This window comes from Bacillus rossius, chromosome 2 (assembly GCF_032445375.1).
Source record: "Bacillus rossius redtenbacheri isolate Brsri chromosome 2, Brsri_v3, whole genome shotgun sequence".
Taxonomy (NCBI): Eukaryota; Metazoa; Arthropoda; class Insecta; order Phasmatodea; family Bacillidae; genus Bacillus; species Bacillus rossius.
The window spans coordinates 72,328,639-72,345,285 of record NC_086331.1 but is presented as its reverse complement, the minus strand read 5'-3'; the positions used below and the strand labels follow the sequence as shown (position 1 = coordinate 72,345,285).

Sequence of the window (16,647 nt, the reverse complement as noted above, 5' to 3'; positions counted from 1 at the left end):
TAGGGGAAAGGAGTGTTATGTATGGTAGTAGGGATAATTGCCTATAATGGTAAAAGTGCATAGCCTCTGTTGGTACCACTGTCAAGTCAAGATGGACACAGGTTGTTGTGTTGTGTATGATGTGTAAAAGCCACAATAAATCAAAAAACTAAATATAGAACATTAGGGATACGTTTGTAAAGTGTGTGCTTACGTCCGTTAGGTTAATAAATTAATTATTTTGGCAACAGTAGTAATAGTAGTTTACCTATTTTATTTAATTTTTTTAAAATTTAATAAGGCTGTTGTAGGTATTTAAATATTGTAATGTAAACATACTTACGTGGATTGAAAGAAAAATTGTGTACAAACTACAAACCTATAATAGGCCAGTTTTGAAAAATAAACTTCACTGTGATTCTATATATTTACTTAAGAAATAAATAAATTCATTGGAATAAAATTAAAGGTTGAAATTTTTTTTTACTAAGTTAAGTTTTATTCCAGTTTAATGTTTTTTTTTTATTTAGCTAGTTTAGCCAAGGACCCCTTTTCTTGTATAAACTAACATAACTAAAATATCACACATGTTCCCCAAGTTCTCGATTAACAGAATTTTGAATTTTTTGGTTTGGTTTTTTATTTTTAAGTAATAATTAATGCTATTTGTTGTTTTTATAGGTCACATTGTTGAATAAATTATGGGGGGGAAAGTTACCAGTGATAAGTATATCGTCTTTTATATATTATAGTAAATATGAATTTTTCCCCTCTATGGGGTTTTACTAAAAAATCTGGAACGACACCTCCCAGAAAACATCCTGTGTACGCCTATGGTAGACACACATAAGATATTTCGACTGCAATGTTGAATTTTTTTCAAATTGTTGTAGATAAAGACAAGATCAAAGATATAAAAATGAAATGCAAAGAGAATACAAATCCATGTAGCACTATATAAAGTCATTCAAAAGAACTATTTTATGCAGAGGCATTCTATCATATCTATGATGGTGCTAAAATAGAAGTGAAAATTCCACAAAAACCCTAAAGGTATTACATTAATTCAAGTGTATTGTTTATCACTACCAATTTGATTAATGGTTGAAGAAATGGTCAAAAATTGAAATCTGTGGTTCAAGAAGCTGTGGTTGACGAGATACGACTGTAGATATTTTTATGTATGCATGTTTTACATGTATGTAGTTATGACTTTGTAATGACCACCGAAAACTGTATGAACGTACTTTGGTTTTGATCTGGCCGGCAGCATACTTTGAAGACCACCTTCATGTTGTGGCTAGAGCAGCGGCCACCAATACGGCGATGTAGGTCATCCTTCGAAGAAGTTGCTGCAACACGACAGTGTCACCACATTCATTGTGTCCTTATAATTAATTATCCATTTAGAGCATCATGTATCACATAAACATGTAAACAAACTAATAATAACAGTAGCTTTAAAAATCATGCCATACCTATATATACAAATATAAAATGAATATAAAACACATTTTTTTAATTCTGTAAAATATTTTTCTTGTTCGTAAGAAATATGAAAGACAGAATATTAAAATAAACTAATTTCTTCTCCCTAAATGTTATGTAATCTGCCAAAACAAACCTAACTCTCCTCAATCATCTTCCCACTAAAAATGACTACTTGAAACTGCCAGTCTCAAAATATGAAACGGGCTGAACGTCAATCACAAACTTTACTACTAGAAACAAACAAGATTACAAAACTGGAGAAATGGAAGTATAACCTGCAACATTTAACAGTATGTCGCTGATGAGACTGTGATTCAGGTTCTGCTTCACCCACCATGTCTATTTGCGAGCTATAGCAAAATGGATAATATAAAAACCTTCTCCATGAAAAAACTCAGTGGTGTCAACTTTCATGGTGATTGGTCAAATGGTGTCGGAATTTATCAACGTCATATATATATATCTTAATATATATAAATCTCGTGTCACAATGTTTGTCCTCAATGGACTCCTAAACCACTTAACCGATTATAATAAAATTCGCACACCATGTGCAGTTCGATCCAACTTGAGAGATAGGATAGTTTAAATCTCAAATTATAGTCACAATTTTAATTTATTGCTATTTATTTGTCTGTTATTATTTGACAGTCACAATTATCTGTTAACTCCAAATGATTCTAACAGATGTCGATACCTTTCGACTGGGTTGAGTAAGTAATCAATAGATGGCGCTGCTATGGTAAATCTACGAACGTGTCATATAAGCTACATTTTAACAGCATAATTACCACGTGTTTGTTTCCAGTGCACTCTTCACCAAGTCAACCGATATCAATGAAAATTGGCATTTATGTGAAATTTTTTCCAACTTGAGAGATAGGATAGTTTTTATTTCGATCAATGGTCTTAATAATTTATAATTAATAATAAACTGATTATCAATGTTGATTGGTGTTTAAGCCCGGGAAACAGTGGGTACTTCGTCTCCATGACAACGTTGCGTGCTCGAGAGTCGGGAAACCATCGGTGCTATTCGTTTCTTCTTCGGTACATTACAAAGCATTGTATAAAGTTTTTGTCAAAATTAATTAATTTTAATTTTATTTTATTTATTATAACTATAAATAAGAAATTTGGTCTCATTCCCCCCCCCCCCCCCCCAATTAATACAACCGTGCGAAGCCGGGTCGGGCAACTAGTATATATATATATATATATATATATATATATATATATATATATATGGCTCTACTTTAATGGTAAATAAAATCAGCACATTTCGTCATACAAATTTCTTGATTTCGTCACAAAACTCCCTTGATTTCGTCATAAAAATTAACATTAGAAATCAAACATTTTAAGAAAAAAACATGTACAAACAATAATAATTGGCTGTGATTAATTAAATTGTATAAAAATGAATTTTTAATCTCTGATTCTTAATTACTTACAATAGTAAAGTCTGACTTTACAGCATATTAAAAAAATATATATTTTTATTTGAAAACATTCTATGAACAACAAAATTCAAAATTACAAATTGAGTAGGACTATCATACAAATGCCATGAATGAAAAGTTCAACAATGTTATAAATTCTTCTCATTGAAGTACAACGAGACCATGAGTTCAACATTTTCTGGTTTCAAGCTTCTTCTTTTGTCTGAAAAGACATCGGAATAGGCTGAAAATGTCCTTCCTGAATCAACATTAGAAACTGGAATCCATACAGCTTTCAAGACGTTACATGCAAAAGCTGTATGATCAAGTTTCAATGACAATAGTATCGGCACAATGTCTACACCACTATCACTCTGTTTGACTTTGTCCGTCACGATTTGCTTGAACGCTGAGTAGCCTTCTAAGAATTCCTTTGCCGGAATACTTGAAACAAAAGGTATCAACTTCCCTGTCTTTACCAAGTCACCACAAACTTGTTTCAAAATCACTTCCCGGGGATTGAACAGGTGACCTAGACTCTTGAAAACAACTTTGGCTGGATCTTCAGCAACCAGTTTCAGCAATTTTGAGTGGCACTTCAAGCCACACAACTGGAATTGGGTTTTAACAGAACCCTGTTTTACTGCTGACAGTGCCTTCAGAGATACACTCGTTCTCGAACCAAACTGAAAACCTTTAACTAGCTCAAAGGATCTCAACAAATCAGAGAGCTTACCAGTGACAAGGTGAGACATGGGGTAGTGTGAACCCTCGAGTTATTTCGTCAAATCCACCAAAGTACAGCCATGCTCAACATGAAATTCAGCTTGGCACTGAACAACGTCAAGCTGTTCCTTTTGTAAGCTTACAAAATATTGTAAGGCTACAGTTGACTCATCATCCAATGATTTGAGGTAAGTCACCCAGTCATCCATATACTCGTTCACATATGCCACAGACACAAACCAAGAGCTCCACCTCGTTAGAACTGGTGAGGGAAACAACACATGGGGTTTTTCTTCACTAGGATAACGTTCTTTGAGAAAACACAAGTATTTGTATTTATGTTTTCTAGTGTTTTGGAATGCACTTTTGGTTTTTGCGATGAAATCGTTCAGTTGTGGGAGAGTTTGGGGCCAAATGTTTTGGATGAGGTTTAGTTTATGGCTCCAACACTGCACATGAATGACATCCTTGCCTTCAGATGAAAGTACTACTTGGAGAGAATTTACGCATTTAGTCATGTAGCGTGCATTGTCACATACAATTGCAGTTACCCTTGTGTGCTCAATCTCATACTTTGATAGTACCTCCAAAATTGCTAGTGAACACTCGCTTGCATTGGAGTTTTCCAAAACCTTAACACCACCCACTAGAAGAATTTGCTTGTCTGTAGCTTGTAAAGTTTTCATTAGCACAACAAACACACACTGCCCTTTTTTATCAGTAGTTTCATCGCATAAAATTGTAATGTCTTGCCCTGCAATTGATTTCTTCCACTGCTCTTCAGCAGATTCTTGAATCTTAGGCATGTATTTTTCTCGGATGGTTTTCACACATGGCAACTGTCCCCCACCTGGAACAAACATTTCCACGAAGTTTCTTATAGATGAGTTGCAGAGTTTTTCCAGTGGAATGTTTGCATCCATAAATGCTTTGGTCAGTGATGTCACAAAAACGTCTTTATCGTCTTTCTTCTTCTTGAAGGTCTGGAAGCTGTCCCCAACACTGATCTGTTGTTTGCTTGTGCTTGCTTGGGATAAGGCAGCTGTCTTCTTTTGTTTGTGGACTGCACTGTCACGGCAGTGCTTCAGACATGTATCTTTATGGGACCACTCAATTTTAATGTTGCAATATCTACACATTAATATTTTATTTACTTTATCAAACACGTCAAAGCCGTCACTCTCAAATTCCCGGGCACAATGAAATTCAGTCACTACTTTCGGCGTTTTAAACTAACGATGCCGATACAACCAAAAATACACAACTTTAAATACAATAATAACAATCTCTTCACGTGGTTAGATCGTTATCGCAGGAAATAGGAAGTAAAACCAAATAAAAATGCTACGTATTCTCATAGACGTCACGTAGGCCGCAATCATTTTGATAGATCGATAGTCGGTAGTGCAAGCGAGTGCAAGTCGGCCATTTTTAACTCCCATTTAGTCCACGTGTTAGTTTCCTACGTTGGCAATACTAGAACAATCGATTAGTTGCTACGTTTATTTTATGGCATGTTTACTGTTGCGTACGTGGTCTTTTCTATGGCTGTGAATCATTTGCACCGCACGTAAACAAAAACAAGGTTATGTGGAATGCGGATGGAATTATTGAAAGGAGAATACTCATAACACAATGGAGTAAATACCATAACAGATGTAAATATTTTTTACAAGTTAATTATAAAAATGCCACTGTAAACGAAACTTAATGTAAAATGTCTTTATATACTAATTTCGTCATTATTTCGCGAATACACAATTTCTGCTTAAATTGCGTGAATAACGGTAAATTGTTTGGAATTTCGCATTATTTCGCGGTTAGCGAAAATTTCTAGGCCCTAAATGATAGGGTCAAACCCAAATTGTTTTGCAAGTGGGAAACGTGGTAGACATGGTGTGTAGACAAGTGTGTTTTCTTGGGGTACTCTCATTTCCTCCACCATGCAATCAGATAATTCTCCATCCTCATCTCATCACCCCTCATCACCTCTATTAAGACCCCCCGGATACCCAGGCACACATATGTTGTACAGAACTTCAGAAAAAAACCATGCGATATGAAAACTGCTCAAGATATCAGAGTGGTATCTGTTTGGGAAAAACATTTAAGAATATGCTGAGGGTGGATGAGTAGTGTTTTTGTACTTTTTTTAAAGTGTATTTTCAGAAGAGTGAAAATGGTTAGTTCTCAGAATAAATTACAGCAATGAAACACCTGGTATCGATTCTTGAACACACTCACGGGACTTACATTACACCTTTATTTTCATTTATCCGTCACAAAATGTTATGTTTACCGCTTAAAACTCTAAACCCGAGAAGACTGCGCACCAATTCACAGCCGTGTGCTTATACACAATACCATGCTAGAAGCACCAGCGAGCATTGCACTTAACATTCCGCCTCACATAACACAAATACACCCCTGACTAGGCGGGTCACTTAATGACTTAGATGTTGACATGACGTTAAACCAAAACCTTAATTCATTCATTAAACATTCACATATGACAAAGCCATTGCTATTCTTAGGGCGGGATTCATAGTCGAAGGCTTGTTTGGCGAATAAGTAATACTTTATAAAGTAGTGCTTATTATTCAAGTAGTACTTATTCCAGCAATGAATTCATAAACCTATACTTGACGAAGTAATACTTGAACAAGCACTACTTATATTGGCCATGCTGTACTTGATGAAGTATCTGAAAAAGTAAAGGATGAATTTTGTGTCAATGTAACGCAAGCAAATATACCGCTGTAAATACATAGTTTACTTGTTTGAAAATAAAAATGCCCACGTTTCAAACCATATATGCAATTAAAATAATGAAATTAATACGTAAGATGATATTTATAATTTATTTGATAGTGAACTTGAATAACATAAATATGAACATGTATTAAAAACGAATTTACAACTACATAAATATGTTTTGAATGTTTGTGTTGTTAAATTATATTGGCCATCTTGTGTCTGTGATCTATAAGCGGGTAAAGTTAACCACGTGGTAGCGAAACAACACGCTAGCTGCAGAAGAGGTTATGTACGTAGCCTGTATTGTTTACAAAACTAAGCGGCAACGATTTGTTTAGTTTCTTTTCCCCAAATTGAATTTGTTTACTCTCTCAATTTTAATTTAATATATGGAAAAATTAACGGGAATTAATACCTTACACAACCTATTCCTTACAACAAACAAAACCGTACCAGTACTTGAGTCACCTAGATAGCCGACTTCATGAAGTATTACTTATATCAATGAATAAGCATGTCTTATTTGATTATGAATACTTGCGAAACAAGGCAAACTTACTTCATGACTGTGAATTCGTATTGAGCAGTACTTATTTGATGCAGTGCTTCGTGAAGTATTACTTGAAGTAGTCCTAATAAGCAGTGCTCTTTTTGTTCGCTATGAATTTAATGCCATACTTAAGCATGCATATAAGCAGTACTTTTTTCAAGTATTGCTTATATCACCACTATGAATTCCGCCCTTAGTGTATAAAAGCAACGTGTAAAGCGGCTAGGGTAATGTAGAAAATAGTGCACAGACTTTTAGGTTGCAGAAGCCAGTTAGTTGATAAATGGTTCTTTTAATTTGTACCTCTATAACAATGATGCATCATCATACGGAAAAGATATGACAGTCACAGAAATCTCCTGTATCAACTGTGGCATCACAAACAGGGTTGAAAATATTATGAAGATGATATTTACTTTTCAGCGAATGGAGTAAATGGTCACAATTTTAGCTAGCATAGTTCTTCTTTAATGTAATCAGCAATAACTTTATTGGTTTTATTTGTAATTTTTTCAATACATTTATAAGGTGGCATGTTTTAGAAATGTTAAATGGGTTTATATTAAATTTAAGTGCTTGGTAATGATTTGAAAGTTTTTTTTTTACTTTGCTTTGCTTATTTCAAATTTATTTAGATAACAAACAGAGCATACTTACATTACAAGTAAAGTCAGTGATGTTAATTTAATACTGAAACAGAACTTGATGTAAGAAAGTGTGTATTACTTTTTTTTACTGTTATTATTTTTATTGCATAATTGTGTGACTGTACAGCAAGTTACTTAATTCATTACTTATAAGGTTTCAGATTTCTACAACTACAATGAGCCACAAAATTTGTAGGTTGGTAGTTTAAAAGAATTAAAAACACAAAACCTCTTCAATTATTTGTACTCTTGAACATTCCAGGATTGTTTCTTTTACAATAATCTACTGTTTCATGCAATTTCATTAAACTGTTAATTCGGTACAAGTCAACTATGGTAACATTGTATCAGCTTCAGGCTTAATGGAAATCTTAACTGAGCAGAGAAGAGAAGTTTCAGACATCAGTGAGACAATATCTGGTCAGAAGATAGGTATTCAATTTGAAAAATTAGTATTTTGGTGTACTTTACATCTTTAACCTATCAGCATATTTAATTTTTTTAACAATAACAAGGTCTATCGCATGAGATGGGTCAAATAAACTAACATAAGAGTAATCCTTTAAGATATGCATGTTTTAATTTAGACTTGATGGTGTAAAAAAGTGATTAAACATGTGGTCCTTTTTTTGTTAAGTTACACTAGGGCTATTATAACATTTTATTAGGCTAGAAGACATCTGAGATATTGAAACATTCAGTAGAATTTGGTAATATGATACTTATAATTAATGATGGTTCTAAGTATAAACTATAACCATTAAAATGTACTCTAAAATACCATGTCCCAGGCCTGCCGTTTTTACTGATTTTATCCGTTTTCATGGATATTTGAAAAGTAAAACGGATTGGCGGAAAAAAAGCAACATTCACAGATATTTACAATGGTTCGGTTAATATTTTCCATTAAAATTACGTTCCTGTAAATATTTACATTTTACTCTGCTATCAATCTGGAGACGTCCGATGGTAAACAACTCCCATCACATGTGGCACCATGACACTTCCAAGCTTTATATCAACAGACCAAAAACATTTACCCAAAGGTACCATTTTTACAGCAATATCTATGAACATGAGGTAAATGTTTTTGGTATGTTGAAAGATTAAAAGTGTCATGGCGGTACTCAGTTCTTGAACTATTTGCAGTTTGAGTTTTTGACGCAATGTTGTTTTTTAAATGAACTTTTGTATGACTTTTAGGTGTGTTATGATGGCGAAAAAGGCAGCCATCTCCAAATGAATCTTTATAAAAATAAAGTAATTGTAAAATTTTTTTTAGCAACGCTAAAAGGGTTGAGGCATGTCAAAACAATATGTTCAACTGTCTGTTTTCCTGAAATTCTGAACAAAATGTGACAAGGTGTGTTGAAAGATCTTTGGTGGCACGAAAGTATGTAAACATTGTTCATACTGGAATTGACAAGTTGCGTAGCAAAATTGATCTTCATATTTTTTTGTCTTAAAACCAGACAGCAAAATGACGGATACAAAACACAAGGAGAGTGGCTATGTCATGGACACGGCTGTGTGTTGTACGTGAATACCTGTACGTAACAGGTAATATTTTGTTGGCTTCAATGAGCGCGGAAACCATAGACGATTACACACATCACACTTATGTCCGAATGGATTGTTGACAAACGTCATAGTGAAACGTGCACTAGCTGCTTTCCAATGTCTCTTCATAAACGACGATCATACACAGTCCGGTGTCGATATAGAAGCAATTTCATCATCCAATTGCATAATTTCAACCGCCCCAGCTGCAGATGTACTGGCAACGTCGTTGATTCGCTCGGCCGCATTCATTCTTTTACGTTCCCGGAACTTCTTCACTTGGTCATATTATGTTTTATTGGTATCATTCAATTGCTTTTGGGAAGCCCTTTCCAACAGTATACAATCTCTGCATTTGGATTTGGTTTTTTGATGTGTAAGAGATGACATATACTTTTGAATATATATACATTTTTTTAAATTTAACACCATATATATTTATTGTAACTATTTTACACTAATGTTTTATAAATGCAATTGATAGGTTTTGACGAGAGCTGACGATTGAAACTTAAGTCGTAGCTCCTCCGAGTCAAAAGTTATATTAAATGGAAATCTCAAAACGCAGCAAAATGACCTCAAAATGGCGGTGCTTCCCCCTCTACCATGTGCAATGTGTCACAGTCCTCACTTAGCGTAACAAAGTCTTTGATCCTTTAGCTATCCAGTGGTGTAATAAAATTTTGGATGGAGATGATAAGATATGTAGCTGCAACACCAAACTGTATCATTCATTTTTTGAATTGCCTCCCACTATGGAAGCAATTTTAAAGATGTATTTACGTCAAAAACAAGTTATAGGAAAAATATGTGCACGAACAATAACAGACTCATCAATGCTGAATGTCCTATGCATTATAGAATGCTAGAAACTAATACAGTAAAACTCGCTTAAGACGTTCCTGCATACTAAATTGTCCCGCTTATTAAGTTCACAAAATTATTCTCTTGATCACTTCCATATATCCCTATGTTAATTTTTCCCATTCATAACGTTTGCATTAATAGATGCTTCCTGCATATTACGTTCAGCGTTTGTAGAAAAAAAATTAAATAATTTTATCTTTAAACTTTTAAACTCTTATTTATATATAATTTTCAAAAATTATAAATGATGAAAAAGAAATTATTTGAACTTGCACAAGACCGTCGAAGCCTTTGCCAGACACAACACGCTGTGACAAGTGAATTTTTCGACCAATCATTTGTTTTCATTGAGACGCTGTTCTATCTGCACGCCATTTCCCTTATTCAAGGCAGAATATCTGACGAATGAGAAACGCGCACGACCGTTGAAACCTGTGCCACATGTCACACGCTGTTACAAGTTTTATTTTCGACCAATCATCTGCTTGCATTCGTATAGACTGTGAGACTGTTCCATCTGCATGCCTTTTTTCCTATTCGAGTTATAACACATGACGAATACGCAGCAATCCATACTTACTACCAGACATTACTTGTTTTTTAGTTTAGTGATCTTTTTAGGTGCGATTTTAAGGTTATCAAGCATAATACAGTAGAACCCCGATTATCCGCGACTCGATCATCCGATTCGCGGATTAACCGCGATTTATGTCCATCAAGTCCAATTTTTTAGTTACATATAACCAATGATTCAAAATGTATGTAAATGTTAAAATACTTTGCAAAATGTATGTTGGTCAAAGTACTTTGACTCAGTTATTTTTATATACACAGAAAGTTTTTAAAAAAATACTAGTATATACATACGTATGTACAAAATATTTTTGTGTTCCATGTTACGTGAATAGATTATACACTGGTGCGCGATTCCACGTCCGCATGACCGGACTGTACACTCCCGCGCGCAGCACGGCGCCGTGCCACAGAGATTACCCAGTGCATGAAGACAGTCCATTTCATTAGTGTACATTGTTGAAGTGTGAAGGTGGTGATAATTTTATGTATTGTAACAGTGATCTGCATTCCGACGGATTATACCGTTGTGTTGTGCGGAAGTGTTGAGCGCAACATTTCATCATGTCATCAAATGAACAGAAAAGAAAGCGAGTGGTACTGTCCATTGACAGAAAACAAAAATTATAGAAAGATTTCAGAGTGGAGAAACAATTGCAAACTTGCGACTGAGTTTAATGTCGGTAACACAATAGTGCGCGACATCATAAAAAATCGCGAAAAAATCCTTCAGTTTGCTTCACAGGCTGACAGTTCAAGTGGATTAAATAAACGCAAGACGATGAAAGAATCCACATTTAGCAGCTTGGACACTTGTTTGTTTGAATGGTTTCAACAGAAAAGGTCGGAGAGTGTACCATTAAGTGGCGTAATTATATCACAGCAGACGTAAATTTTTTAAAAAAACTAGGCTTGACAGTAGAACCATTTTCCTCTTATATTATTTCTCCGTTATTTTATGAGCACCGACTGTACGGAAGTGTGCGTGTTTATTTCAAAACTCAGCTAAGAGTGAACGGAGAATAGATATAACAACCCCTCACGGTTCCCGAGATTAGGGTCGTTATAGAGAGGTGGTCGTTATAAGATTTCCGACCCATCTGCAACACTAAGTCATAATAGGCCGTTTTTGCACTAATTCCACGTTCAGCAAGCTAAAAATAAATAATCTAACATTTAAAATTCATATAAGTAAAGGGGGATAAAAACACAGTGAATTATACGAGACAGAGACACCGTTTCAAAACCATAAAATCAAGTCTCAATGCACTGGTATGAAAAATCTTATCTCGAAAAGAATTTTGAAGGCAGTCGTTCTGTAAAACAATAACCAGCCCGATGGTGTTACTGACAACAGAGCAATGAGCTAAGTGTGGCAGCGTCGCTTACGGGCGATGAAAAGAATGCGTGACCTTGGCAGCTATCAGCCGTCTTGGGCCCTCGGACTGGCGGGCGGCTAGTCACACACCTCGGTGCAACAACGACTCGCGTGCCCACGTCTCCGCACACGAAAGACTTGAAAACCACTGCTACCCAGCACTAAGCAGTCCGCTTCTATGTCAACAACGCACACGCACACAAAGCATGTGTATATATGTAATTTCCGAATGTCCACAGATGGCTGTCTGTGGGCTAATGACCTTTGAGGCAAGCATGACTCGGCTAACCGCGATTTTCGATTATCCGACTCACTCGTTCCCTTCATTAACACGGATAATCGGGGTTCTACTGTAATTACTTAGTGTTGTGGCAAACAGTGAATAATGGCATCTACAAGTAGTGGAGGACCCATTAAACGGAAGGTGTTATTGTTTGAAGAAAAATGGAAAATAATATCAGAAGTTGATGCGAATCCTTTGATACCAAGAATGAGTATGGCAAAAAACTTGGGATGCCGCCGTCTACTTTGAACGGAATCATGATGAAGCAAGACCAACTTTTGACTACTAATGCATCGTCAAAGTGTAAAAAAATGAAGAAGTTGAAATTTTACTCTTGGCGTGGTTTAAAAAACAGAGGGAACTTGGAATTCCGACGAACGGCCCCATTTTAAGAGAGAAAGCTGTACAAATAGCACATAACCTAGGTGTTGAATTTAAAACTTCAAATGGCTGGCTCGACAGATTTAAGAACAGAGTAGGAATTGTCTTTAGAGCTGTAAGTGGGGAATCAGAGTGTGTGTGATGATACTGTACAGAGTTGGATAAACACAAAGTTGCTTGCAATTATAAAGGACTTTGAAACAAAAATGTATTCAACGTCGATGAATGTGTCTGTTTTTCAACATTCTTCCGGACAAAACCTTTGTTTCAAAAGGTCAAACATGCCATGGAGGCAAATAAAGTAAGGAACGAGTGACAGTGTTATTGGGTGCCAACATGGATGGCACTGAAAAGTTACCATTGCTGGTAATTGGGAAACAAAAAAACCAGTGTTTTAACAAAATACATTACAGTGCAAATATGCAAACAACAAGTCTGCGTGGATGACTGGCAGCATTTTCGAAGACTATGTGAGAGCATTGGATACAAAGATGGGGTGCCAAAATCAGATGATTTTGCTTTTCATGGATCATTAACCTGCTCATCCCAAGGAAATATCCAACCTTAAAAATATCCAGATTAAATTTTTCCCACCAAATTCAACATCCAGGCTACAACCCATGAACCAGGAAATTATAAAAATTCTGAAACAGCATTTTCGTAAGCGCCTTGTGTTACGACTTATAACAAGAATGAAAGTACAAAATCTAGTGGTTATAAAATCAAAATTCTGGACACCATGCATTTTCTTGCTGCTTCAAGGGAAATACTTGACTCAACCATAATTAGCAATTGCTTCAGAAATGCAGGCTTTGGTGCTCAACAAGTTAACAATATTTTCCCCGAAGATGCATGTGAAGACAGTGAACCAATTGCATGTGCTTCTACATGCAGTGCAAATTGGAAAACTCTTCAAGAGCAACTAAATTTTTCATGCACTTTTGAAGATTATGTCTCAGTTGATGAAGTGGTTTTACCATGTGAGCCACCAACCATCGAAGATTTATGTGCACAACATAAGGATTTAGCTGAGGATGAGACTAGCGTTGAAGGTGAGTCCACTTCCATGCCAACTTAATCCGAAGCACTTGGCCACCTGGACAAGCTGAGGTTATATGTTCATGGAACACCAAATATTCCAGATAGTGCGAGGAAGAATTTATGAGAACTGGACAAATTTATGATGCCACAAAACGAAAATGTGTTGAAACAAACAACTCTGATGCAGTATTTTTCAAAATGGTAAATGTTAGTTTTTTTTGTTTTGATAATTGTTTTGTATTGTGCTTATTAAAAAAAATTATTTTAAATTATTCAAACAGTATGTCATTTTTTTTTTAAAAATGGTTTTTATCAAGCAAATGTATTTCCCTTTTAAAATGTTTTCCTTGTTAAGAAGTTTTTAGCATCCAGTCCCTTAAAAAATGTCTTAACAGGGTTTTACTGTACATACTTTCATTTTGAACTTGTAAATAATTTTAATTTATATTTGTTAAACAAGGAGAGGTGGCCTAGATTTGAAATAAAAATTTTATCAGGTATTTTATGTTTATACTTGAAGCAACTGTATTTAATTGAACTTAATATATTGTTTGATAGGTGCAATCTGAGATTGTTTAATGAAATAATTTTATTTTGGAACTAAGTTAGAAATTAAGGTAATGTATTGTCTTGTAGAAACATTACTAAGTTGTTTGCTGTACAATTGAAATATTACAAGTGATTTTTACTTGTGAACACTGTAAAGTCGCAGATTTCAGGAAATAAGTCAAATCGTCACTAAATAAAAGGTTGATTAAGTTAGGGAAGCTACATTAATTAAATTAAATTTTTGTTAAAATTGTAATTTACGTATTATTATTGAAGCTTACCTAACCTAGCCAACCTTTCACTGCATTTACTATTTGTTATTATTTATTCCTTTAATTTATCTAACTTAGTTTCAATAAACCTGCATTTTGAACATTTACGCCTATCATTTTACTTTGTACACTCAAATTACCGCAAAACATAATGTGAATTTAGATTTTGAATATTACAGGACTTCACAGATTTTTAAATGCTACGAACAGGATTTGGAAAAAGATCATGGCACCACACCCACCATATAATATTGCAGGCTACTTTTCTTATTCTTCAAAAAATAAACATGTGAGTTTGGTCACTTTACTTCTCACACTTTTACCAAAAAGTTATAATTTTTGGACAATAAAAATCTTTTAAGTACCTGACAGGTTTATTTTGGTAGGTGTTTGTACTGGCTGCAAAATACAGTAGAACCCCGATTATCCGTGTTAATGAAGGGGACGAGTGAGTCAGATAATCGAAAATCGCGGTTAGCCGAGTCATGCTTGCCTCAAAGGTCATTAGCCAAAAGACAGCCATCTGTGGACATTCGGAGATTACATATATACACATGCTTTGTGTGCGTGTGCGTTGTTGACATAGAAGCGGACTGCTTAGTGCTGGGTAGCAGTGGTGTTTAAGTCTTTCGTGTGCGGAGACGTGGGCACGCGAGTCGTTGTTGCACCGAGGTGTGTGGCTAGCCGCCCGCCAGTCCGAGGGCCCAAGACGGCTGATAGCTGCCAAGGTCACGCATTCTTTTCATCGCCCGTAAGCGACGCTGCCACACTTAGCTCATTGCTCTGTTGTCAGTAACACCATCGGGCTGGTTATTGTTTTACAGAACGACTGCCTTCAAAATTCTTTTCGAGATAAGATTTTTCATACCAGTGCATTGAGACTTGATTTTATGGTTTTGAAACGGTGTCTCTGTCTCGTATAATTCACGGTGTATTTATCCCCCCTTTATTTATATGAATTTTAAATGTTAGATTATTTATTTTTAGCTTGCTGAACGTGGAATTAGTGCAAAAACGGCCTATTATGACTTAGTGTTGCAGATGGGTCGGAAATCTTATAACGACCACCTCTCTATAACGACCCTAATCTCGGGAACCGTGAGGGGTTGTTATATCTATTCTCCGTTCACTCTTAGCTGAGTTTTGAAATAAACAAACACCCTCGTATCACTGCGCCGCGTCAGCAAGTGATAGGCTGAATTTATCTTGCGTGCCAAGCACTAGTTGCAACACACACACTTCCGTACAGTCGGTGCTCATAAAATAACGGAGAAGTAATATAAGAGGAAAATGGTTCTTCTGTCAAGCCTAGTTTTTTTTAAAAAATTTACGTCTGCTGTGATAAAATTACGCCACTTAACCCTGGAGTGGGCGCGTGCTTTTTTGTTACATGTATGGGCGCGTGGTTGACATGTGTCACCCGTATGGTTTTTTTGTTTTTATGGTTTCATATTTCAATAACTCGGGATGTTTAATGTGTACCTAGTTTTATAGGTATACTAAACCACAGTAGTACCAATTTAAGAGGGCGAGGTATATAATAACAATATATATTGAAAAAAATGAAACTGCATCACAATAAAACCATTATCCAAAATCATTGTATATATTGCTATCACAATATAATATATATCATATATTTGCTGTTTTTAATCATGTATTTATGTATATGCCCTTAAATTAAAATGTTTTCTTGGAGTTCCTGGTCAAAAAATACCTACATATTTGCAAACAATTCAAACATACATTGTGAAGGTGATCACAACACTTCCTTTAATTTTTTGGCACCATCTTGTTTTATGTCACCTATATTTATTGTATTTATGTTTCATGGCATCATATTATATTAAGTCAGTATGTTTCATAATTATATTATTTTTGTAAGTATGCTAATCACAAAATAACACTACTTTCTGGTGAAAGTAAAAAATATTAAGCAATAAAACAATAAACTAACACAACAATAAAACCAAAAGCAGAAAATATTGTACTTATACATTACTGTCGACACAAAACTACTTATGTGGTCCCTTTGCTGTATATAATCATGCATGTACCCTAAAATAACCATTTACGTATTAGAGTTCCTGGTTAAAATACACTTACTTACAAACAATTGAAACATACATCGTGCAAATGATCACCACACAT

At 35.1% G+C, this 16,647-nt stretch overlaps 1 protein-coding gene across 1 annotated transcript in view; it reads right to left on the bottom strand.

Moving 5' to 3' along the window:
- Positions 1–16,647, bottom strand: part of LOC134529369 (ephrin-A4) — a 273,397-nt gene that overhangs the window by 24,660 nt on the left and 232,090 nt on the right. Inside the window, exon 4 of the mRNA XM_063363355.1 lies at positions 1,227–1,331. Within this exon, the coding sequence (XP_063219425.1) occupies positions 1,227–1,331 (105 nt within the window). The remainder of the gene's footprint in view (positions 1–1,226; positions 1,332–16,647) is intronic.